The sequence below is a fragment of the Mercenaria mercenaria genome, unplaced genomic scaffold, assembly GCF_021730395.1.
Source record: "Mercenaria mercenaria strain notata unplaced genomic scaffold, MADL_Memer_1 contig_1954, whole genome shotgun sequence".
Taxonomy (NCBI): Eukaryota; Metazoa; Mollusca; class Bivalvia; order Venerida; family Veneridae; genus Mercenaria; species Mercenaria mercenaria.
In genome coordinates, this window is record NW_026459976.1 from 43,183 (window position 1) to 68,919 (window position 25,737).

The 25,737-nt window shown below is 34.8% G+C and overlaps 1 protein-coding gene across 1 annotated transcript in view; it reads left to right on the top strand.

The window, feature by feature from the left end:
* LOC128552027 (complement C5-like) overlaps nucleotides 1-25,400 on the top strand; it is a 28,804-nt gene extending 3,404 nt beyond the window's left edge. The window contains exons 4-13 of the mRNA XM_053533020.1: nucleotides 2,733-2,930; nucleotides 10,068-10,141; nucleotides 11,329-11,460; nucleotides 12,113-12,155; nucleotides 12,623-12,710; nucleotides 12,928-13,030; nucleotides 13,430-13,693; nucleotides 14,112-14,279; nucleotides 21,641-21,733; nucleotides 25,216-25,400. Coding sequence (XP_053388995.1) covers nucleotides 2,733-2,930; nucleotides 10,068-10,141; nucleotides 11,329-11,460; nucleotides 12,113-12,155; nucleotides 12,623-12,710; nucleotides 12,928-13,030; nucleotides 13,430-13,693; nucleotides 14,112-14,279; nucleotides 21,641-21,733; nucleotides 25,216-25,317 — 1,265 coding nt within the window. The 3' untranslated portion in view covers nucleotides 25,318-25,400. The remainder of the gene's footprint in view (nucleotides 1-2,732; nucleotides 2,931-10,067; nucleotides 10,142-11,328; nucleotides 11,461-12,112; nucleotides 12,156-12,622; nucleotides 12,711-12,927; nucleotides 13,031-13,429; nucleotides 13,694-14,111; nucleotides 14,280-21,640; nucleotides 21,734-25,215) is intronic.
* Nucleotides 25,401-25,737: the final 337 nt, after the last annotated feature.

Below are 25,737 nucleotides of genomic sequence, written 5' to 3' on the forward strand. Positions count from 1 at the left end.
ACACATCATTTTGCTTCACTGATTTATTGACTGTTATAGTCAGACAGCAAAATGTGACATTTGCTTTCAATTTTCCCGTTTTCACAATAGAAAAAATGTAGAACTGTATAGGTGCCAACACGGCAAATGTAAAAATATTGCAGGCTCTTTTTGATTGAGCCTGTTCATAAATTCCGTAAACGGTAGTGGAAATGCACGCTATGTAGCGTGGCAACCTTATAAATCAAGTCAACACCCAGTCTGTTTTTAACTGGGCCATTTATAATGTCGCCGTCGCGTTTGTAGGGTCGACACACGACAACGCGAAGTGACATAGCAACATTACGGAGTGACACCCGACAATCGCAAACGACGGCGACAATCCTAAACGACAATGTCGCGATATCCACTTTGAAATGTCGCCTTTCAAAAGCACGATATATCGCGATGTCATATCGATACGGTATATCGCATTGTCGTTATGTCACTTCGTAATGTCGCGATGTCACTTCGTGTTATCTTGTGTCGACCCTGCAAACGCGACGGCGACATTGTCAACCGACATGCGATAATCACAAACGACGCTCGACAACGCGAAGCGACATTTTCCAAATGTCGTATCGTATGTCGCGTGTCGCGGGTTTGGGTGAGGGTCGACGCGCGACAATTTCAAAGGATACACGACACGCGAAATGACACTCGACAATACGAAGCGACATTTTCATAATGAAATGAAAAATTGCATTGTCATGCGTCGACTGGTGTTCGCTTGAATAAATACCGGCTAATGTTGGTCGCATTTTTTCGAACAATTCATCAATTTCATTTTATTATTAAAAGCGTTAAAAGTAAAGGTATCAAAGTGAAATTTCTTTTAATAAGTAGTATTGCCTAATTGAATATTAAAAACAATGTTCTTCCCCGACGAGCACCCGTCGGAAACATTTGTTGAACTTTGCCATTTTTGGCTTAAAATATTGCAGTAAAATAAGTAAAAAGTGCTTATAAAGTATTTATTTTGGATAAATAACTGCAAATAAAAACTTTTTTTGAAAGAAAATGACAAAATCTGAATGTTTGTGACAAAAAGACAACATCTGTTCGTCCGTCTGTACGTATTTACAGATAAAATCTGTATTTCCGTACTTTTCCGTACGGAAAATGTCCGTGTTTTTCATTAACTTCAAATAATTGTAGAATGTTCCAAACACAAGATATTTTAATGTAATAACTTTTATATATTAAATTCAGACATTGTCTAAACGGATATGTAACTTGTATAATTTTACCGCCGACGGTTTCGTCGGAGGACCGTCTCAAAATATATCAGTTTTCGTGAAAATATGCATACTTCTTCATATATTAAAGAGAGGGGTGGTCCTTGTCTGAGGAGACATATCTTCATAATCTGATGTCCAAATTTAATAAATGATACTTTGCTGCAAAGGGCAAGCCTATACCAAGAGAAAAGAGGTCACGTCTGGTTCGAACCTGGTCGGCTAGGGGTCAAGGTCTTAGGTCAAATTCCGGTGATATTCTCAAAATATGAACTTGTCAGAGCAGTCAAGACGGTCCTAAAACACAAGCACTACCTTCACTGAGTCCAATGACACCATTGGAGCAATTCTCTAGGCGCCCTGGGTCGGGTCAGCTTAGTCTTGGCCAGCACCCTACCGCATATAACAAGTTAAATCATTTTCTGTCGAGTGTCGTTCCGCGTGTCGTGTATCCTTTTGAATTGTCGTGCGTCGACCCTTACCCAACCCCGCGACATGCGATACGACATTTGTGATTATCGCATGTCGTTTGATAATGTCGCCGTCGCGTTTGCAGGGTCGACACACGACAACGCAAAGTGACATCGCGACATTTCGAAGTGACATAGCGACAATGCGATATGACGCTCGACAACGCGAAGTGACATCGCGATATATCGTGCTTTTAAAAGGCGACATTTCAAAGTGGATATCGCGACATTGTCGTTTGGGATTGTCGCCGTCGTTTGCGATTGTCGGGTGTCACTTCGTTATGTTTCTATGTAACTTCGCGTTGTCGTGTGTCGAGCCCACAAACGCGACGGCGACATTATAAATGGCCCCAACAGGATTTCGTACTCGTGCCTCGGATCGCTGTCTTGAGCTCCGAAGAGTCTGTCACCAGCACAACGTCCGATCGACAACCCTTCCCGAAAAGCTCTTATATAGCATTTGGCCGGACCCTCATAAAATATACATTAACACTTGAGGAATGATCAATCATGGAACCATGCTATATATCCCATAAAAATGTCTATAAAGAGAAACAATTGTATACAACAACATTCTTGTTGACGATTAAAGACACCAGCAACTACTGTTCTGCCCAATGTTTATACATTTAATCACAATGTTCGTCAAGTTTTACCTTCCTGCATTCAAATGTGATCGCGCTTTTTTACGTTTATAAACGCGACTGATACGCAGTTGTCATCTGTCACGATACTAGTACTTCCTGTGATTCTTAACTGACCAGTGTTTATGACATATAATTTCCTCTAGTAAAAAACAAAGATCTTCAACGAATACAATTGAAACAAACAAAGTTAAAGATAAATGGTCAATTATATTACAGCTACCGTCAGTGCCCTCTTGCTCCGGCATGAGGAGAACTTAACGTTTGCACATTTAACAAGTACCAAAGTACAATTCGGAAGTATTGGTAATCGCTGAAATATAATATTATAAATATAATTTATTTCTTTTTTAACGTTTAAGACGCCCCTTTCCATACAACAGTCAAAGCAACGGAGATTGATTTATTTAATACTAACGCTGATGTAGGAAAGCCGACAGAAATAAAATTATGCGCAGAGTGGAACGGACAGACACGGTCTATAGAAATAGTAGTGAGCTATCGCACAGGCTATCTGATTGTACAGACGGACAAACCGATTTACACACCTCGTCAAAGAGGTTTGTATTTTGATTTAAGATATATTGATAGAGATGGATGGATGGATGGATCAAGATAAATAAAAAAGTAGGTATAGGAATGTAGGGAGATAAGTAGGTAGTTAAAATGTTCTTTTGGATAGATAGAGTGAATGGATGGAGAAAGATTAAAAAGTGAATGGATGAGAAAGATTAAAAGGTGAATGGATGGAGAAAGATGAATAGATGGATTGTTGGGTGGATTGATGGATGGATACAAGGATGGTTTAAGGTATTGGGGAATGGAGGTTGGGAGGCAGACAAAGAGACTGATAGATATTCAGTAGCAGTAGTTTTCTAATTTATTGTAACTTTTAACACATACCAAATTAGCTTTTATTGCTTTTCATTTAAAAGGACCTCAGAGAGTTTTGTATGAACTCTGCTTAACTCTACATGAATGTAGAATTCTTCATATTTGTTTTATGTTTCTACCTGTTGCAGAGGTCGGGGTAATCGTTTATTGAAATATGAAAATAAAATTCTATTCTAGCCTGTTTCTTTTAAATGATTTCATACTTTTACAGCTCTGAAAATCCTTAAATGTTAAACTTGTTAAAAGTTGGTAAAATGTAACTACTTTGAACATTCTCGGAAAGTTTTTTCGCACTTTTCATTGTTTACTTGTTGTATTTTTGCATGCAAATAAACGAATTAACAGTGAGTTTTTTTTAATGCATCAAGCAGGTAATTCAATATGAACACATATCTATGCTAATAACGAGGGATAATGAGAACAAGCAATTTCTTTTCTTTTAAATAAATGGCACACGCTGTATATTGTTAGGGTTTTTTTTCGAGAAACAGTGGTGAAAACCAATTTCTTATAGGTTAGTTATAATGAGTTAAACCTGGTGACTGTTAAATTTACATATTCGTATTCGCAAAATTGAAGAGTCAATGGAACCAAGCAAATTTTGTTTAGAAACAAATGCTCACATTGGAGTAACTTTCAGGCAAAGTTCTAATAGGCAGAGACATGTACAGTTCTAAAGCTTGTATCAAATGAAAGACTGTCTAAAGCAAGACATATTTAAAACTATTTATTGGTTCCGAATCCATGTGACGTTTCAGGCGTCAAAACAGGCGCGTAGATCAAGGTTCGCAGGGGGTTACATGTGAAAGAAGCTGGCGCTTCTTAGCGCACCAAAGTATTACATTTTTTTCAACTTATTTTGCTATATAATTGCATCTACGCAAAGGAACTTCCGGATACTTTCCATTTTAAACCATTTATGAGTTATTAATACTCAAAATTGATCTATATTTGGATTAAAAATTCTTACAATCGCATTTGAGGTACTTTTATTTTTTTTACTTTCCCCTTTAAGTACCTCACTAACAGATCTATTTCTACAACATTTATGAAAAAAAAAAAACCAAAAAAAAAAAAAAAAAAAACCAAAAAAACAAAAAAAACAAAAAAAAAATCATAAATATGACCTTAGCGGAACAAGTTGTTTACATCATATGACCGGAACAAAAATGAAAAATGTAATGAGTCAATATTGCGTTGTTTTGTTTGCAATTTTAAGTGCCGTGTGGCGGCCGTAAAAGGTCGCCCCGTAACTTGGAGTCAGTGTTGTTATACTTTCTGGCCCTTTGGGATCATCGGGTTCGTTCAATATCTTTATAATAAAATTTCGATTAAGCCGGTGCTAGGGGGCATGTGAGGTGTTGCACTTTCCATTACCTCTCACGAGTCTGTTTTTTTGCTTGGTTGCATTCTATGCTTTCAAAAGATCTGTTTACAGATTTTATAACATTAAAATCATCGTCATCGTTGCAATAAACCTATTCTGTTACCGGTATTAATTTTGTCCTATTTTCCGACAAAATATTGCAGACATTCATTGACTAAATATATCTAAAATGGAGTTAAAAATGATCCAGGTTTACACTGTGACAGAATAGAAAACTGGCTAGTGGTATCTACTGCTAAGATACATTACATAGCATTTCTTCAGATATGTAATATAACTTTACATCTCCTACTTTTAATGATTCTAGCTCTGGGCCATTGTACTCTCCCGCCCAAACTTCTGACTAACACACATTGCTTGAATGTTTAATAGTTTCGACCTCACAAATAACATGTTCATCATGTATTTGATAAAGATATAATATTCACGGTGCACAATCACGTGACTTGTGACGTTTCAGCTGGGGTCTCACACCAAGCAAAATTCATAAACAAAGCGGTGTTTTTGAAGGTAAGCTTTTCAAAGATATATTTTTGTAAAATGACACCTAGCTGGTGCAAGTCCTTATATTAATGCGTACCTCCGGTGATATAACATACGTCCGTGTCTGCTTTAGTTTTGCTGGTAACCTGGACAAACCGCAATGTTCCCACAGCTAGCATATTTTCAAATGGTTTGAATTTGAAAACCAAACCCAAGCGACTGCTCCTTGATAAACGACCAACTAGTTGTCACCGATGCGTTCTCTTTGATATCTAAGATCATTTTGATATGATTTTCGCTAAAAAAATGGCGTATTTCTGGATAGATCGCCGAACTTGAAAACTATCCTTTCTAAAGTCCAAAAGCTCTCACAGAAAGCACTATTTTAAATTGCGATTTTCTCGTTCCTCTCGTTGAATGCACTGCCGCAGTTAACGCAAGTTATGTTTTTCACTACCAACGCAATACTTTGCAAAGGTACACATTAATATAAGGACTTGCACCAGCTAGGTGTCATTTTACAAAAATATATCTTTAAAAAGCTTACCTTCAAAAACACCGCTTTGTTTATGAATTGTGCTTGGTGTGAGACCCCAGCTGAAACGTCACAAGTCACGTGATTGTGCACCGTGATATTTTTGCAATCTAAAACTTATTATACTTGTCGTATCTTAATAAAGCTATAAATGTTTTTGGTGACTAAAGTTTGAATAAATTCTGAAACAAATTTATATTAAAACCGTTAAGGTCCTTATGAATTTTAATCTTAATTAACGATAATCAAATACTAACCCTTACCGTACTAGACACGATTGATTCGTGATCAGCCTGTTTGCTATTAAGCACCCCTTTTAATAGTTTATGGTACTGCCCAAATTGAAAGATTAAACTAGAAAAGACTGAAAGTCTATAAGACACTTAAAGTCAAATAATCCAAAGGAATACTGGAAAATAATTAATTCTATTAATAAAACAAAAAATAAAGTGCAGGCAAGTTGTAATCACTTTTATGAGTTTTTTAAAATTATAAATGATAATAACCTGTCTGGAGTGGAAAATAACAATAATGAAAATAAAGATGAGGTTGACGAAATACATTTGAACGAAATAAATGAAGACATAAATGGAGAAATCACAGAAGAAGAAATAATACAAATTGTTAAATCTCTAAAAAATGGCAAATGCCCAGGTATAGATAGCATTATAAATGAACATATCAAAAGCACTTTGAGAATTATGATGCCAGTATAAAAAAAAAACTATTTAATTTAATTCTAAATCACGGTATAATTCCAGACTGCTGGACAGAAGGCACTATAATACCAATATATAAAAATAAAGGTGACGCAAATTTACCAGACAATTACAGACCCATTACTTTATTAAGTTGTCTAGGGAAATTGTTCACTGGAATCATAAATGATAGACTAAATAAATATGCAAACAAATATGATCTTATTAAAAACTACCAAGTAGGATTCAGGAAAAAACATTCTACTACAGATAATCTTTTTGTTCCGCAATGTTTAATAGATTTATTAAGTTCACTAAAAAAGAAACTTTACTGTGTGTTCATAGATTTTAAGATTTTAAACAAGCATTTGATACTGTATGGAGACAAGGCCTTTGGACTAAACTACTAAAAGGTCAGATAAAATGGAAATGCTTTAACCTAATCAAAAATATGTATAATAATATTAAGTCTAGAGTAAAAACAAATGAGGGGACCACAGCTTTTTTTCCCTGTATGACGGGTGTTCGACAAGGGGAAAATTTATCTCCCTTGTTTTTTCCATCTTTCTAAATGATTTAGAGAACTTTTTCATTCTGAATGATGCAAATGGAATAAAATGTAATATCTCATATTAAGATATAGGAATGTATTTTCAACTTTTCATTATTTTATATGCAGATGACACTGTTTTGGTTAGTAGTAATAGTACTAACTTGAAAGAAAACCTAAAGCTTTTTGAAGAATATTGTGATACATGGAGGTTAACAGTTAATATTGATAGAACTAAAGCACTTATATTTGGGTCTAAATGTAAAAACTACAAAGTGATTTTTACTTTTAAAGGAATTGAACTTGATATTTTGAATGAGTATAAGTATCTTGGTATATATCTCTCCGGATCTAAGAGTTACTTAAAAGTTAAAAAACACATAGCTGAACAGGCAAACAAAGCAATGTTCTTACTTCTAAAAAAGAGTAGGGTCTTAAATCTTCCTTATGATATACAGATTGAGTTATTTAATAAAACTATAAAACCAATATTGTTATATGGATGTGAATTATGGGGCTTGGGAAACAATGATATTTTAGAAAAAGTACAGTTAAAATATTTTAAACTAATATTTCACCTTAAATGATCTACACCAACTCATATGTTATATGGAGAATTAGGCATAAAGTCACTACAATATATTAATGAAAGAATAATAAACATTTGGGGTAAGCTTACTGATTTAGAAAATGATAAGTTATCAAATCACATGTACTACATTATATATGGGTTGCAACAGCAAGGAAAATTGTATTCAAAATGGATTGAGCAAATTAAAAAATTACTGTATTTAAATGGATTTGGTAACATTTGGGAACAACAACGAACCCTGAACAGAAAATGGTTTTCACTAGCTTTTAAGCAAGAGATAAATGACCAGTACCTACACATTTGGAATGCCATTATACAAAAATCTTCTAGTAGCATTAACTATCGAATATTTAAAACAGAATTGAAAATGAACACATTTCTCAAAACTTTGCCAAACAAACTAAGTAGAATTCTTATTGCCTTCAGAACAAGAAATCATAGATTACCAATTGAAGTAGGGGGATGGACGGGTACTCCAGTGACTGAAAGACTTTGTACTTTATGTAACAGAAATGAAGTAGGAGATGAATATCATTATATATTAAAGTGTAGTTATTTTCATACAGAAAGACAGAAAAAGCTTAAAAAGTATTACTTTAGTCATCCAAATGTACTTAAGTTCAAGGCACTATTTAACACAGAAAATAAAAATGAATTGTTAAAATTGTGTAATTTTATAGACTTGATCATAAAAACTGTCAGGCAGGCTATCAAAATTTAATAATGGGTGTTATCTTTGCATCAGTAATATTAAGGGACAAAGATATCTGTAATGTGTTTGTGTATCTATTTTATTTCTTCTACTTTATTTTTATTTTCCTATATAAATAATCTTAACAACCTGAAAGTCAGTCATTTAAATTTTGCAAGAACTATGTATAACGATAATAATAACGCTATATAACATTTTGACTGAAAGTTATGACAGAGAAAGAAATACTTGGTTTTAAATTAAATGTACAATTATAAAATATTCGATTAAAATGTGTATGTACATATATGTTGGAACAAAAATATGTATGTTTAGAAAGCAGTATGTATAGTTTTGGAAAATATACAAATGTCTACAATTTAGCATGTATTTTTTTAATTTTAATTAGTCATAGTTAAAAAGATAGTCATACAAATGTACAGATGGAGAAAGGAAACTAAATGTGCATGTTTATGTTTATACAATTATACATATGTTTACAAAACAGAATGAACAGATTTTGAATAATTTAAATATTTAAAAAAAATACAAGGTAGTATGTACACTATTAATAATTAGTCAAAGCTTAATAGATAGTCATTCTTATAGAGAAAGAAACTTTATTTTATGCTTTTTGCTTAACTTATCTATTATCGGGCATCTATTATTTGAAATAAGAAATTTTTAAAATCTAAAAGCCAGTTATCTAAAGACTCAAGTTTGTATGAAAAGCCTATAATCTGACAGTCACTTATCTATTTGGTAAGAATAACCTACAGTAATGCTATCATATTACTATTTTGACTGGAAGATATGACAGAGAAATTAATACTTGGTTTTTAAACTGTGTACAATTATAAAATTGTTATTTAAAACATGTAGATCTATGTATATGTTTGAACAATTATATGTATGTTTACACAATAATAGGTACATGTTTTATACAATATAAATGTTTACAATTTTGATATGCTTTTGGTATGCGTAGTTAAATTTGTCACGGCTTTAATAGCCATACAGCCATAATAATTAAACGACTAATTGTGCTTTTTTTCTTTTCTCATATTCATGAACAATTTCTGAATATGGTATATATGTACTGCATAGAATTTATTTCAAAAAGGTACCTTACCAAAATGAAATATTTATTTGTCTATTTAAAAATACTTGTTACAATAATAACATGTTAATTTAACGTTAAACATTTATTTTTAAGTTAACATGAATAGTTTGTTAACACCAACAGTATCTACTCCTATGTCATATATGTACACTGTACTTGTTTTGAACAGGACAACAGTTATTTAGAAACCTGAAGGAAGTACAATAGATTCCAACTGTAAATTTTACTATTTAGCTAAAAGTTATTTCCCCAAAAGACCTCTTTCCCTACTTATCTATTGACTGTTGCTACTGTTAATATTGATTGCTAGTTTACAACTCTAAATATTTGAATTCTTCTTAGAACTGAAGAATTTTCATAAAATCTGGTAATTCTACGGACAAATCAAGTCAGATCTGCCCTTGTGGTTTTGTTTTCGGTCAAGGGTAGATCATCTGTACTTGACATCAGAATAGATAGATTTTCTATTTTTTTATACTGGCATGTACTTATTATTATTTTTGAAATGTGAATCTCATGTTTATATTATGTACATACTGAGAATTTAATAATAAACTTGAAAGATGGACAAGCTCATTATAGAAATTTAGCAGTGCAAGGGTTAATGTATTGCTGTTCATATAACCAGTCGATAAGCAGACTAAACTTATAATCTGCGAGATAAACAACCTTTGTAACGTTCCTAATAAGCAATTAAATAATCATTACAAAATGCATGTGTATTTCAAGTGTTTTGTTTTGCAGTGAGAATAAGAACAATAGCACTTGACGAGTCCTTAAGAGCTGTTAATAATTGGCAAGTGGGTATGGATATTGTCGTAAGTACTGTCAACTTTAAACGAAAATGTTGCTAAATCAGATATCGTTAAGGATTTGAAATGGTTTAAGAAGAATAACTTTTGTCGAGACTAATTAGGCAGCCGAGACACTTTACGATAAGTACCCACGAAGTATGAAATTACATTGTTATTTATCTTAATAAGATAATTATATATATTTAGATTAATGATAGTAGTGGGATGTGAACTTAAAACTTGTGAACTTGTTTTTTTATACTGAAAAGTTGTGTAATCTGTTTTGCAATGACGTTTATTCTAAACGTTCAAGGTTTTTGGAAATAAACCTAACTAACTAATTTAGTCTGAAGCCGCATTTATCCATTTCTATAAGCTTAACCTTATAAGGAGAGGACAACTGTAAGCTAATATAGCTTTCTGTCCAATTCCTGGAATGTTGTATTGTAAATATTTCATGCATTTCGGAATAAAAATATGTTTAAACTAAAACTATAAGCTTACCCAGACAAGGCATTGAAGTAGCGAATTACAGTTAAATAGTGTATATGAGCCGTGCCATGGGAAAACCAACATAGTGGGTTTGCGACCAGCATGGATCCAGACCAGCCTGCGCATCCGCGCAGTCTGGTCAGGATCCATGCTGTTCGCTTTTAAAGCCTACTGCAATTAGAGAAACCGTTAGCGAAAAGCATGGATCCTGACCAGACTGCGCGGATGCGCAGGCTGGTCTGGATCCATGCTGGTCGCATACCCGCTATGTTGGTTTTCCCATGGCACGGCTCATATGTACTTACGTATATCTTTTGCACTTATGTATGAATATTGTAAAATATACACTTTCAAAGTACATGTATATACTTGCTTCTCTGTGATATATATGGTAAGCAATGCATGTAATATATATATATATCAGATTCTACATTTATTGGTTTACAAAGCCATAATCAAGAACGGGAACCTTTGTCGCATTCATAATCTTGTGACATTTGTGCTATTTCTAAGGTCGATTATACTAACGTAACCACAGCTGGTGATATTGCATATACATTTCAATGCTATGTTGTGTCATATAGAGAGCCCATTATTTCCACCTTTCATCAACAAAATCCATTGCATTATTTTTGCTTTGAACGTTTTTTTCTTACAATTTCAATTTCACACATCCATGCATGCATTTTGTTTCTGTAGCGCTAACATTTTTCCAACAGAGTCCGTCAGACACAACAGTGGCAAGAAGGACAATAGTAAAGAGTAACAGCGGATTCTTTCACAGCGAATTTGCCTTACCTCCGAACCCTGAAATAGGGAGATGGAAAGCAAGAGCTTTTTACACAGGACAGGTAAGATTTGTATTGTTTTATGTTTTCATGCCTTGTATTTTACATTTTAGGCTAGACGTGTTATGCACATGATCTTCCAGTCTTATAAATTATGTCACCTTATATCCCGATAGAAAAGGTTATTTTCTATTTATTTTTCAGTGTTAAATTTTGAGCCCAGAAATACAAGTGCGTTTAATCCTTAATATATCATTACGAAATAAATTGCACACCACGGTCATATTCTGAGAGCAATAACTGCATACGCTTAAAATGAATGATTTCGTTTCTAGTGATATAACACTAAGGTATAAATAATCTATTTGTTCTCTTTTAACTAGTGTTAATACTGGGGCCAATCAAAAATTTTGTTTTTGATGGCCTGAAATAAAATACAGCCCTGGAAGGATGAACCAAGATGTAAACATATCAAGAATGTTCAATATTACATTTTATCTACACTACTTTGATTCTGTTTTCTATGTGCATATGATAACGGTTAATTTTATAACCCGTCTACCTAAGTCGTGTTGCACCGATGGGTCAGTGCAACGTGCTCATAACTTTATTTTTTTACCAAATCCACCTTTTACATAATTTTCCGTATTTGAACAGGGGAATACTGATCATTCAATAAAGCTGTACAGTTTAAAGGACACGATTTCTATTTCAGTTTGAAACAGAATCAGAGGCATTCTTTGAAGTAAAAGAATATGGTAAGCGGACAGTAGATGGCATATTATGACATCACAAATATAATTAAGCCGCACCATGAGAAAATCAACATAGTGTATTTGCTATCAGCATGGGTCCAACCCAGCCTGCGCATCCGCGCAGTCTGGTCAGGATCCATGCTGTTTGCTTTTAAAGCCTATTGCAATAAGCGAAACTGTTAGCGAACAGTCAGGATTCTGACCAGACTACGCGGATGCACAAGCTGGTCTAAATCCATGCTAGTCTCAAATGCACTATGTTGGTTTTCTCATGGAGCGGCTCATACGTAATATCATTTGTACAAACCTTACAATTTCTACTCATAGTCATTAGCCTAGTAAGGAGCATTTAACCTTACGTCCTGTATTTGTATTTACAAAAGGAATTTATTTTCCATGATACGCCTTCAGCGAAATAAGGCTTTCAACACATGTTCAACATACCAATATGTGATTTTATACATCTTCAGTTCTTCCAACATTTGGTGTAACAGTTGACGTTGATGTACCGTGCATTCTTAACGATACAACTGATATACTAGTAACAGTTAGAGCCAAGTAAGTAAACTTAATTGAGGCTGTCAGTTTCAAACAAGAAAAGCACATTACTTCATATTTGTACAGTGTTAGAAATATTAATTATTGTTCAGACGTACCAAAAAGTTATTTTATTTACACAACTAGCAAAATACTGATAGCTCCACCATTAAGTAATGCTTGATATGATGCAAGTTACAGCTATTCAACACTTTTAGAATCGCCATGTCTTTTTAAGATATGTATATGGTAAACCTGTCGACGGAAAAGCAAGACTTACTTTGAACTTGAAGAATCAAGCTGGACTCAGTGAACACATTCTGGACATCATACCGAAGTTGGTAGGTGTCTAAAATTCATATAAAACCCTTTGTGAGTAATGTGATGTAAGAAATAAAATGGAATGAATTAGTTCGTTTTGTTGTATAAACAATATGGATAGTCGCTTCTACTATATCGTTTCGCTTCTAATAAGAAAATGTTTTTCTTTGAAACTTTCAGCGTGCATTATCAAAGATAAACCAGATTTGTTTTAATATACTAAGAAACTTTGCCCTGTATTCAACATAATGTATTATATCCATATTTTGTGTATGAAAGGAAATATGAGACAGTTAATGAAACGTAGCAGTATAATATGTAACGAAATCCTATTCCGTACTTACTTCCATATAGTGCGCAGTCCAGATAAGATTGGTAAAAAACAATATATGACCTTTTTGATGATTTGTCTACGTCAGCTTGAAAACAATCATGGAGAAGAAGTAAGTGTGACAGACTTCAATATCAGTGTTGCTGATATCCGAAATTCTCCGTTACTTAGAGACAGGGATTTCCCGCCAGATGGAAGTCGTCTGGAAATTGTTGCCACTGTTTTTGAAAGCGCCACTGGCAAAGAGGAGGCTACTAGTCACGGGGAAACTATATTTGCCATTAACCCGTACATATTTAAGTTTACAAGATCAAAATTAAACTTCCGACCAGGAATGGATTATAACCTTAAGGTATTGGACTTTATTACAGGACAGATTATATTCTTGCGTAGTGTTCACATTTTGTTTTGAAAATTTATACAGCTAACGTCTTAATTAAAATCAAATACTAGTATGGCTGTGTTCGCAGTATATTTCATGATCCAGTAAAACATATGAATGCGTATACATCATTTACATAATTCATAATGTGATAGAAACTTGGTAACTTTACACAAGTTTCTAATGTAGTTTAGAAGTTATGAAAATATTTCTGCATATGCGGAAATTTCTTTAAATTTTGGGTTGCACTTTAAACAAGTTCGCAGTGGCGGAAGAAAACTCACTTACGGATCGAACGAGCAGCAGTACATTAATCAGTATATATATATATATTCTGCAGCATTTCCTGTATAATATTTTTTAACAATTTGCCTTATCTTTATCAAAGGTTGATATGTTGTATGCTAACGGACAACCGGTTGCAAAACAAACAATTAAAGTGAAAATGTTTCAAAATGGTCAGTTTGACAGCAGCAAATACGTAACTATAGATAGTAAAGGACAAGCGGCGACCGTTTTTTATACGTCACTAAGTGCCGACACTATTACGTTTGTGGTAAGTATATTTAAGCAATTTAAAAGGGAATGAAATGTATTTTCTTTTCGCATTGTTTTAGTCCGTCATATGTATGACCCCCTCACACACACACACACACACACACTTCGAAGAAGGAGGGGGATATTGTTTTGCAGATGTCGGCGTCCGTTGGTCGGTCAGTCTCTCAGTAGACCAATCGGTTTCCGGATGATAACCAAAGGATAATTGGGCCTAGGATCATAAAAGTTAATAAGGAAGTCGGTCATAAACAGCGGATGACCCCTAAAGATTTTGAGATTAGTAGGTCAAAGGTCAAGGTCACAGTGAACCAGAACAATATAACCGTTTCCAGATGATAAGTCAAGAACGCTCAGGTCTAGGATCATGAAAGTTGATAAGAAGGTTTCTCATGACCAGCAAATGACCCCTATAGATTTTGAGGTCAGCAGGTCAAAGGTCAAGGTCGCAGTGATCCGAAACAGTTAATCCATAATTATGAAAGTTGATAGGGAGATTGGTTATGACCAGCACATGACCCTTACTGATTTAGAGATCAGTAGGTCAAATTTCAAGGTCACAGGGACCGGAACCGTTTAACCGTTTCCAGATAATATAAGAGAGTTTGAGATTTCAACCATCGCATTCTCCTTCAACGTCTCTCATATATATTTGGAGTAAAACGTCACCGAAATGCATGTATTTTATTTATATCAGATGCTGCTACTAAAGTTTTCCATGTAATATCAAGTAAGCCTAAGACTTCTCTTTATTACTATGTGAAATAAAAAGCTTTCAGGATTTCTGCTTATTAAGTTATTCGATTATCCATATGTATAATTAGGCTAAATTTGATGCGAAACACTATCAATAAGTATAAGAATAATGACGTTTCGTATGGCTAAAGATTTAACTAAATACATTGAATTTAACCTGGAAGTATGAAGTTATCAAATGATTTTGAGAAACTTTGAGATTTTGTTTAAACTTTAACTTCTACGGCATATTTGTGTCCCTAGGCGCTATCGATTATACCAGATGGGCATTTTTGTTGTATGAAATGAAGTTTTGTACGTCCGAAGATGTGATATCACGAAAGTCAAAATTTCAGTCTTTTTACATCTACTCTGTCCACATACTCGGCATCAAAGACTGAAATGGAGGCACATGGCATGACAGTCATTTTACTTGAAAAATGAATCATAACGCGTCATTATCATTCGGTAGAACATTTTATTTTCACTTCCAAATAAAATCAATCCGTTGCTGTCGGACACTTAATACGACAATCACGTATTAATTATAAACATAAAATGGTACCAGTAAGACGACAAATTTCTGAAGTATCAGACAATTTCAGATCTATGATATCATGATGCGAGAAGTTTCGTGTTAGCCGTATGGGATAACTTCATTATTTACATGCACGGACCCAGATCCTGGCAGAGGGGCATTGTGGGTCAATCCCCTCGTTGATTCTTACGTTTTTACAAAGGGAATCGGTCTTGAAACTCGGTGTGACCATACCCCACTCCCTGAAAGGGGTGACCCCATCTTTAAAGTTGGTGTCCCTCTAACCAAAATTCCTGGATCTGCACATGCTTTACTTATGAAATAGTATATTCAAACAAATACGTGTATATGCCCACATGTTATTTTGTGCGGCAATTTTCGTCTCCACCTAACATTTCTTGACTGTTTCGTTAGACAATTGGTGACTTGGCACGATAATATTGTGTTGTCTGAGAGCATGACGGATGAATCTGTCCTTTATATTTTATGGTCATGCCTTTTGTGTTTGCTTTATCGTATATATTTAACTTAACTTCAAATTATATCGAGAAATGCATTTGTAATAGTTGGTGTCTCATGTTTTGTTTAAAAATATTAACTGTATTATCTTTCAAGAACACCATCAACAATATAATACGTTGTTATGATTATCAGTTTTATTTCCTCTCAAGTATGATTTACAATCGTGCATTGTATACTGACATCATATTATATAAAACCTAAATGTCCGGAGCAACACCAACGAGGTTTTACATTCTTCACACTGTTTTGTTTTTTATCGTAATCGCACTAATATCCATGCAATGATTATATTAATTGAAATGTTTTTATTTAATTTTCTTTTTTAAAACCTCTTGTAAAAGTACTGCCCTTTCGGACAATTGATATCAAAATGCACGGGGAAAAAAAGATCATAATTATGGATAAACTGAATGGGCGGATTAAAAGAAGTAAGGGTCATTCTAAAGTTTGAAATCTCAAGGAATTTTAATCGAACTTCATACGTTAACTTCGCAAGAGACGTTGAAGAAGAAGGCGAAAGTTGAAATCTCAGACTCTCTATTAACTTAAGAACGCTTTGACCTAACTGATTTTGAGGTCAACAGTCTAAGTTCAAGGTCATAGCGATCCGGAACAGTTAATCTGTTTCCGGACGATAACTTGAGAATGCTTGGGCCTGGGATCACGAAACTTGACAAGAATGTTGATCACGACGATCAAATCAACCCTATTGAGTTTGAGAGCAGTAGGTCAAAGGTCAAGGTCACAGTGACTTAGAACAATTAAACCGTTTCCAGATGATATGTCAAGAACGCTCAGGCCTAGGATCATGAAAGTTGTTAAGGAGGTTGGTCATGACCAGCAAATGCTTTTATTTATTTTGAGGTCAGCAGGTCAAAGGTCAAGGTCACAGTGATCCGGAAAAGTTAATCCGTAATCATGAAAGTTGATAGGAAGATTGGTTAAAACCAGCACATGACCTTTATTGATTTTGAGAACTGTAGGTCACATTTCAAGGTCACAGGGACCAGAAACCGTTTAACCGTTTCCGGATGATAGCTCAAGAACGTTTTGACCTAGAATCATGGAAGTTGATAGATTGGTTGATCATGACCAGCTGATGGCCCCTATTGAATTTAAGTCAGTAGGTCAAAACTAAAGGTCACTGTGACCCAGAACAGTTGAAACGTTTGCGGACAATAACTTGAGAACGCTTGAGAAACTTGGATGTTGATCATGACCAGTAGATGGCCCCTATTAATTTTGAGATCAGTAGGTCAAAGGTCAAGGTTACATTGAACCAGAACAGTAGAACTTTTTTGCCAAATAACTAGAAAATGCTTTGGTCTGAGATTAAATTTGATACGGAGGTCACTTATGACTGGTAAATGACCCATAATTATTGATTTAAGGTCAGTGCGTCAAACGTTCAGTCTATAGTGACCAAATAACTTCTGTTCCTTATGCAGTCACTGAATGCATCAATGGGCAGAGGACATTTCGTGTTCTACGAGCTCTTTTTATGTTTGAACTTTATATAACGGACTCATAGAGACAGGATAATTACAACTTAGATACTTATATCCATAGGAACCTCCAATGTGTCTCAATAGGAAGAACACAGAAAACGGATCGCGGAGTCGTTAGTTCGATCCTCGGGCGAGGCGTATTTCTCCGTAACAGTTCAATTAAAGACATTGTGTCCGAAATCATTCGTCCTCTAACTATGGAGAAGGTAGTACTGGCACAGAATCCAGTAAAACTTGTTAGGATAGTCATTATTAATCCAGTTGAAGAAAAAGGCACTCAACTGCTTCAAAGTATCATGTAATGGGGACAACAAGATACTGCAATTTTTTACTAATTCTTGAAATTATGTAATGGTCACAGTTAAAAAGAAATATGATTGAAACGTTTAAAATAAATGCTAAATGTTCCAAAAAAAGTAAATTTTATTTAAAAACTGTTCATGAAGTGTTACCTCATCTTACACTTGTAACGTTAAACTTTCCATCTCAAACCCTACAGTTATATCGAATCTCTTATTACGCCAGTCTGGTCTGCGTAACGACCCTGGCATGTACACTTGAAAGGATGTGCATGTAGGGAACGCTCTAGCTGTCTCGTGATGTTGATATATCCCTGTTTTCACTTGCATATTCAGTGTTTCCATTTCAATTTGTGGCCTTTAAAACTTTATATGCAGTTCTTTCAACTGCATATGTGGTATTCAATTTTATATGTTGTGCTTTCAATTGCATATGCGGTGGTTTTAACTCTATATGTAATTCTATTAACTTGACTATGTTGCGGTTATAAAAAGTCTCACCGCATTTGATTTCAGTGATGTTATATTTTCTGGTCCTCTGGAATCCATTCAGTATCTGTGTAATAGAATTCCGCTTAAGCCGGAAATAAGGGGCGTGTGGGATGTTGCACTTTTCAAATCCTCTCAACAGACTAAATTCAACCGAGTCTGTTATTATTTTGCTTGGTTACATTCTTTGTTTCAAAAGGGTCTTCTACATTTTATTATGTAAATGCGATGCTTTTACCTTTATTTGTGGTACATTGTATTTATAACTTCGAATGTGGTCCTTGCAACTATATTTGATATACTTTCATTTGTATGTGAGGTACCTGCAAATCTATGCAACATGCTTTTACATTTTGCATGCTGTGATTCCAACTGCATATGCGGTGTTTTATCTTTATTTATCACATGTTTGACGTCGCGGGAGTGTAATAAAGCCATTAAATAAAAATGATAATACACTAGTGTAATAAAGCTTTGACGTCGAGGTCATTTACAGTATAGGAAACGTTGGTCAAATTGACTTGTTTATATAGTAAAAGAAAGTAGATTTGTTGATGTTTGACAGGAAAGGATAACATGTGATAAAAAGAATATTACATTTGTGACTTTTCAGATTGAATTTATTAAACTCGTTGAATAAAATTGATAAAATGCTCGGCAAAGCCTCGCATTTTATCATTTTATTCATCTCGTTTAATAAATTCAATATTAACCCTTACCCTGCTAAATATCTAAAATAGACCGATCCATCATTCAATTTGGACCATACCACTTATTATTCAAAGGGGTGTTCACTGAAAAATTACTGACTGAATAGCGAACAGTGCAGACCATGATCAGACTGCACGGATGTGCAGGCTGATCTTGGTCTACACTGGTCGCAAAGGCAGAATCACTTGCCGCCAGCAGGCTAAGGGTTAAAAGGCACTCATGTAATATCCTCTATATATGGTGTATTGTATTGTACATGCGGTGCTTTAAATTGTATGTATTGTTCTTTTAATTGCCTGAGCTGTACCTCTAATGTACTTATATCAGGTGATTTCAACTGCACAATTATGCGTTTTAATTTAACATTATGAGCAAACTATATTATGAGATTAGAATTTTGAATAATGTTTAAAAATATTTCGATATTAATTTGGAGGGCTCACAAATCAATCAGTTTTTATTTCATGTTGACCTAACTTTGATTATGTAAGGTACTATTAAAGCATATAAGTCGCTGCAAAATATATCTGTGCTGTAATCATTAGGTTTCTTCTCAATCTGACTAAAGTACTTGATCTTCTAAACGAAGATCTGAGAATGACTCACTCACGTTCATCTTCTGTATATTTTGGATTTTCAATATTGCTATTTTTATTTTCACAAATCAGACGACTTGTTTCAACAAGCATTTGGCTGTACCATCAAACTAGCCTCAAATGTCAAAGAGTAAGAAAAATATTCAGTCAGTCCGGGGCTCCAACCCGGGACCCCTCGCTGCGAACTCGTGCCCTACCTGCTGAACTAACCGGCTGCCTGACACTTTACGTGACCAAGTCCGTACCAAGACATATGATTTCTTTCAAAACACGAGGGCGTAGTCGCGATGTGGTCGTCATATGAATTGTAAATATGAAAAACCCAGGCTAAACATAGATTTACACAATGTTGTAAATAAGGCTCTGGCTAGCGGAAGGGTCGCCAGAACGAGACTATCAACAGCACGTGTTCAGAACCTAAGCGTAGCGTAATAGGAGGTGTACTTTAGTCAGATTGGTTTCTACTGTGATATTAAGATTATTATTGTTGATCTGAGACGCTTAAAGCACGTAAATCTGAACTGAAATTTAAAATGTTAGTTGTGGTTGCAATGCAAAGCACAAGACTAATGCTATCATTTGTCGATAAAAATTGGCGTTATTTAATATATAAGATACCGCCAGTAGCCTTACGATTTTTAGAAGGCAGAGCTTGTCAAAGTTTGACATGATTTTAAAGAGTTTTCTGCGAGACGGGTTCCGCAATTACTGACACTAAATGAGCAAAAAGCAAAACACCGAAACTGTGATGCGATTAGAAGTAGGTTTACTAATTTGAGATCTATTTACGGTCAATCAAAAAGTCGGAATAGACAGATTCAGCGAAACTAATCCAAATACTTTGTATGAAATTCCTACTATCTGTGTTTAGAAAATGTTTGTAAACTTGCTTTTATTAATTATGTCTCCCACCACACAGTGGTGTGGGAGACATATCGATTTACTCCAGTCTGTGTGTGTGTGTGTGTGTGTGTGTGTGTGTGCGTGCGTGCGCGCGCGTGTCACAAAGCTTGTCCGCACTCTAAGTCAAACATTTCTCATCCGATTTTCACCAAACTTTAACAAAATGTGTTTGACTTAGGACCTCGGCCAAGTTCGATAACTAGCTAAATTGGTCCAGGCGTCTTGGAGTTATGGCCCTTGAATTACCAAAAATCGGTCTTTTTACTCTTGTCCGCACTCTAATTCGAATATTTCTCATCCAATCTTCACCAAACTTAAACAAGATGTGTTTGACCATGAGACCTCGGCCAAGTTCGATAACTAGCCAAATTGGTCCAGGCATTTTGGAGTTACGGTCCTTGAATTATCAAAAAATTGGCCTTTTTACTCATGTCCGCACTCTTTATCAAACATTTCTCATCCGATCTTCACCAAACTTGAACAAAATGTGTTTGGCCATAAGACCTCGGCCAAGTTCGATAACTGGCCAAATCGGCCCAGGCATTTTAGAGTTACGGCCCTTGAATTATCGAAAAATCGGCCATTTTACTCTTGTCCGCACTCTTAAGTCGAATATTTCTCATCCGATCTTCACCAAACTTGAAAAAAAATGTGTTTGACCATGAGACCTCGGCCAAGTTCGATAACTAGCCAAATCGGTCCAGGCATTTTAGAGTTACGGCCCTTGAATTACCGAAAAAAATCCGTCTGTTTACTCTTGTCCGCTCTCTAAGTCGAACATTTCTCATCCGATCTTCACCAAACTTGAACAAAATGTGTTTGGCCATAAGACCTTACCCAAGTTCGATAACTAGCCAAATCCACCCAGGCACTTTTGATTTATGGCCCTTGAATTACTGACTGCATCCACTCATCCAGACCATCTAATTGGATCCACTCGTCTAAAACATCTAGAGAAACTAACATTTTTCATAGGGGCAGTTGTGGGAGACATGCGCTTTTCTCAAAAGCATCTCTAGTTCATAAAAGAAAATAATTTGTTACAAACATTTCCGTATCAGGCAGCAACCTCAGATGAAAGTTATGAAAGTGAACACTTCGAGGTGAATGCATATGTTGGGAAGAATCAGATTCAGGTGGAACATCTTATCAAAGTAAGTGTATTATCTTATTACACCACTGAAGAGGTTATTGAAGATAATTGAATAATTGATAATTGATTTACTCAAATATTTCATCACAATGACTACAGACCTCGGTGTTACAAATAAAGGCAGTTGAAAAAATTCAGTTTCTGAAATATATGGTTACGGCTTATTGTTTTAGTTTAATACCTTAGTTTCTTTTTATCATTTTCGGGCATGCAAAAATTGGAGAAAAAGTGTACAAACACGGAGATTTTCGTGAGCACGCGCTGTTGGTGAACGTTTTTGATTTGTTGTTACGGGTCCAACCTTGAAAGAAAATTGACACCGAATCAGTTTTAGTCGAAGCCGAAAGGTCCGAGACCTATCAGAACTGTTCGTCTGCCTTTTCATAAATATTACTTTTCAACCTTGCTTTACTTTCAAGATGCAATACGTGCACGCGACTGCATTGACTTTAAGTACATATTTTTGTATTATAACACGTGTTTGACTTCAAGTCTAGATTTAATCCCTGGACATGACAGACAAAATCATGTAGAAAAATATGAGCAGTGCCATGAGAAAACCAACATAGTGGCTTTGCGACCAGCATGGATCCAGCCTGCGCATCTGCGCATCTGCGCAGTCTGGTCAGGATCCATGCTGTTCGCTTTCAGAGCCTATAGCAATTAGAGAAACTGTTAGCGAACAGCATGGATCCTGACCAGACTGCGCAGGTGCGCAGGCTGGTCTGGATCCATGCTGGTCGCCAACCCACTATGTTGGTTTTCTCATGGCACGGCTCATATAAGTTTTTTTTTTAATTAATTTGAATCGTGAAAGTTTAAAAGCTTTCGTTATATCCCACACTAAACCTTTAAAAAATCTGTCCACTTTACACATCTATACGCATCTATGCAGCTTACTGATGATGTGTACTAGATCTATACACAGAGCTCCGAATTCGGCTTGCCATATACAGGGAGTCAAACGGCAACATGCCAAAACATACGATCAGCTGTTTAGACGGAACAGTAGCTATGAGACGAAGCTGAAAGGGTAGCAAAGTTAAGTTTGTAGGAGTTTTTAAAAGATATGGAACATTTAATGACAGAAGGCATTTTTCATATTTTTAACTCATGTAGATCTCACCAACCATATTTGAGTTTATAAAACCAATCTAGGTTGATTATATCGATGTTGGAAAATTCAAATGTGTGTGTTTATCTATGATCGCGTGGGGCGGGATACAAAGCCAAATTTACTTCATTGAGTTACGTAATGAATAGACCTAGATATTGTATTTTTAAGGATATAAGAATATGGTGTAACAATAATAATTGAAAGGGCCTTTGCAAAAAGGTACCTATCTCCATTTAATAGAAAACGCATTTTTGTAAAATTTTAATGGTGATATTTCCTAAAATAATTGCAGATATAGATTTCATACTATTGAAACAGCCGTATTACCAAGTGTCGTGTATTTTGCACTATTTATATTATTTTTATAACAAAAATGTTGGGGTTCTTAGTCAATAGAGTTATGCAACAAGGGTTCGAAGTCCATGGAGTTAAGAATATTTTTGCATTTATACCTTGATTTGCGCATCATTTTGCCTAAGTATATCAATGAAATATATCAATTTCACATACCTGATGACTTTTAAATTGTCCATTTACATTAGGCTTGTGTTCTTCCGAAACAGCCAAAACATTTATCCCCTTTAGGTATTTTTCTTTTCCTATACATCCGAAGATGTATTCCGTAAAGGCGCTGGACATCTGTCCGTTTGTACGTACTCCTCCTGCCTGTTAGTAGTTTCGTTCCCGATCAAAATCTTAAATTGTTTTTAACTATGATCCTAAAACTTGATACGCATATTGGCAATGAATGGCAGCTCTTTATTTTCAGTGGATCAAAGGTCAAGTTGACAGTATTACAAAAATATATGCTTAACATCTTGAGAATGACTTGATCTTCAAGCTTTATATACACATTGCACCAGGGTAGCAAATGATCCATTTGAATTTTGAGGTTAGTCGAATAAAGATGAAGGTCAATGTGACCCTGCAAAAACCGTTTTCGTTAAATATCTTGAGAACGTCTTGCTGTATGATCATCAAATTGTACAGACACACTGCTCATGTATAGTAAATGCCCCCTATCAATTTTGAGACTAGTATGTCAAACATCAAGGGGCAGTGACTGTCAGCACGTGAACCGTTTCTACTTAATACTAGTAATTGGAGACTGACTTCACCTATGATTCTTAGACATTACAGGTACATCGTACATGGGCAGTGCATGATCGCTAATGTTTTTGAGGTCACCGTTCGTACATAGAGGAATAGTCATCATGGGTGTATGAAGTTTCTTAGTCAAGTTTCTTACTTGTTTATTGAAATACTATGAACATATATTATATATGTTGAAATGGTATGTACTACAAGATATAACCGCTAGTGAAGCTCTTGCTAACATAACATGTTTCTACAAAACAGGATAAAAATTGATATATCAATTACGTTATAACAGTTTTGTTAAAAATTTACTACATGGTCTTAAAGTGAGCGACAGTTTATCAGAATCATTAATTTTGTTTCCAAGAAGGAGGCTTTCTCAAACAGATTGCGCGTATCAATTTTATATTGAGTAAATAAATGCCGCAAAGTTTATTGCAACGTTCTATTTCATCTCTGAAATTCTAGGTAATCTGTTTCATCACTGAACAGTGCCAGGTCATCGATAGTCGTTGTAGTCTAATCTCGCATATCTGTTAAAATGAACTAAACAAATAAAGCCCCCTGCTACTACAGATACGATTCATCTTTGTGAGAGATTCGAACACTATTATTGTCTGTAAGCTTTCTGTAAGATTTACTTTGTCACAATTAAGTTATCTAAATAAGTTTCGAAAACACATGCGTCTCTGCGAAAATAAGTAATTAAATGCCAAACCATATTCAATTAATAATAGCAAATAATGAGTAAAATGGTGGATAAATGTCTTACATACTTGAATTGTAAAAGACTTAGCGGTATGTTTGTACGAGTTTGCAATTGTAACACACGTTACAAAAATCATATGTGCATAACTCCCATATTAACAGGTCTAGAACGTGTCATTAAATCTGTTATTAACTACCCTTCTAGTTGTTTTTGTGTCTGTTCCTTTGAAAGTTATGTCAAACCGTTCGTTATATATGTAACATTTGTTACTTTTATTTAAAACATATCGTTTGCTAAATAATCGCGTCAACTGCATTTAAATATACCGGTTGGTTATGTACAGTATATTGCATGAGCCTAAGTGGATAGAAGGAATATTCTAACATATAACAGAGATGTTGCCTGAATATTGAAATACATAGTTCTATTGACTGCAACCAATTCTTGAATTCGAGAGAGTGTTAAGTGGTTTTAATGTAAGAATGAACTATAGTATATGTGTAGGTAAAATAAATAAATTGAGTTTATATAACTATTTTTGCTGTTTTGTTTTTAACAGGATGACGAGATGGTTTTGCGAGCATTCACAAACATGCGAGGCACTGGCTATACCGGAATGCTTTTAATGGTTAGTCGTTATACCAATACATTGTATAAGTAATATATACTTCTGCTTGTGTAGACATGTATGAATTCATACAAACATGTTTTATTCATTGCAAAATAATATTAGGTTATTTAACATTGTTCTGTACAATACGGAGATATATTTGGACTCGTACCCAGCTGAGAAAACCATATTGGACGAGCCGCTACGAGTCCAAATATATCTCGTATTGTACAGTACAATGTTAAATAACCTTTTTATTCTATATCTGTTTTATCTTACTATATTAATAGTTTAAATTAAAAATGTTTCACTGAATATTGTATTCCTGCCTTTTCTAGTTTTTCTCAGCTTGGTATGAGTGTAAATATATATTATACAGAACAATGTTAGACCTTAAATAACCTTTTTATTCTATCTTTATTTCACTTCATACATAATATACGTAATTCATTGAATGTTGTTTTTTTTCTG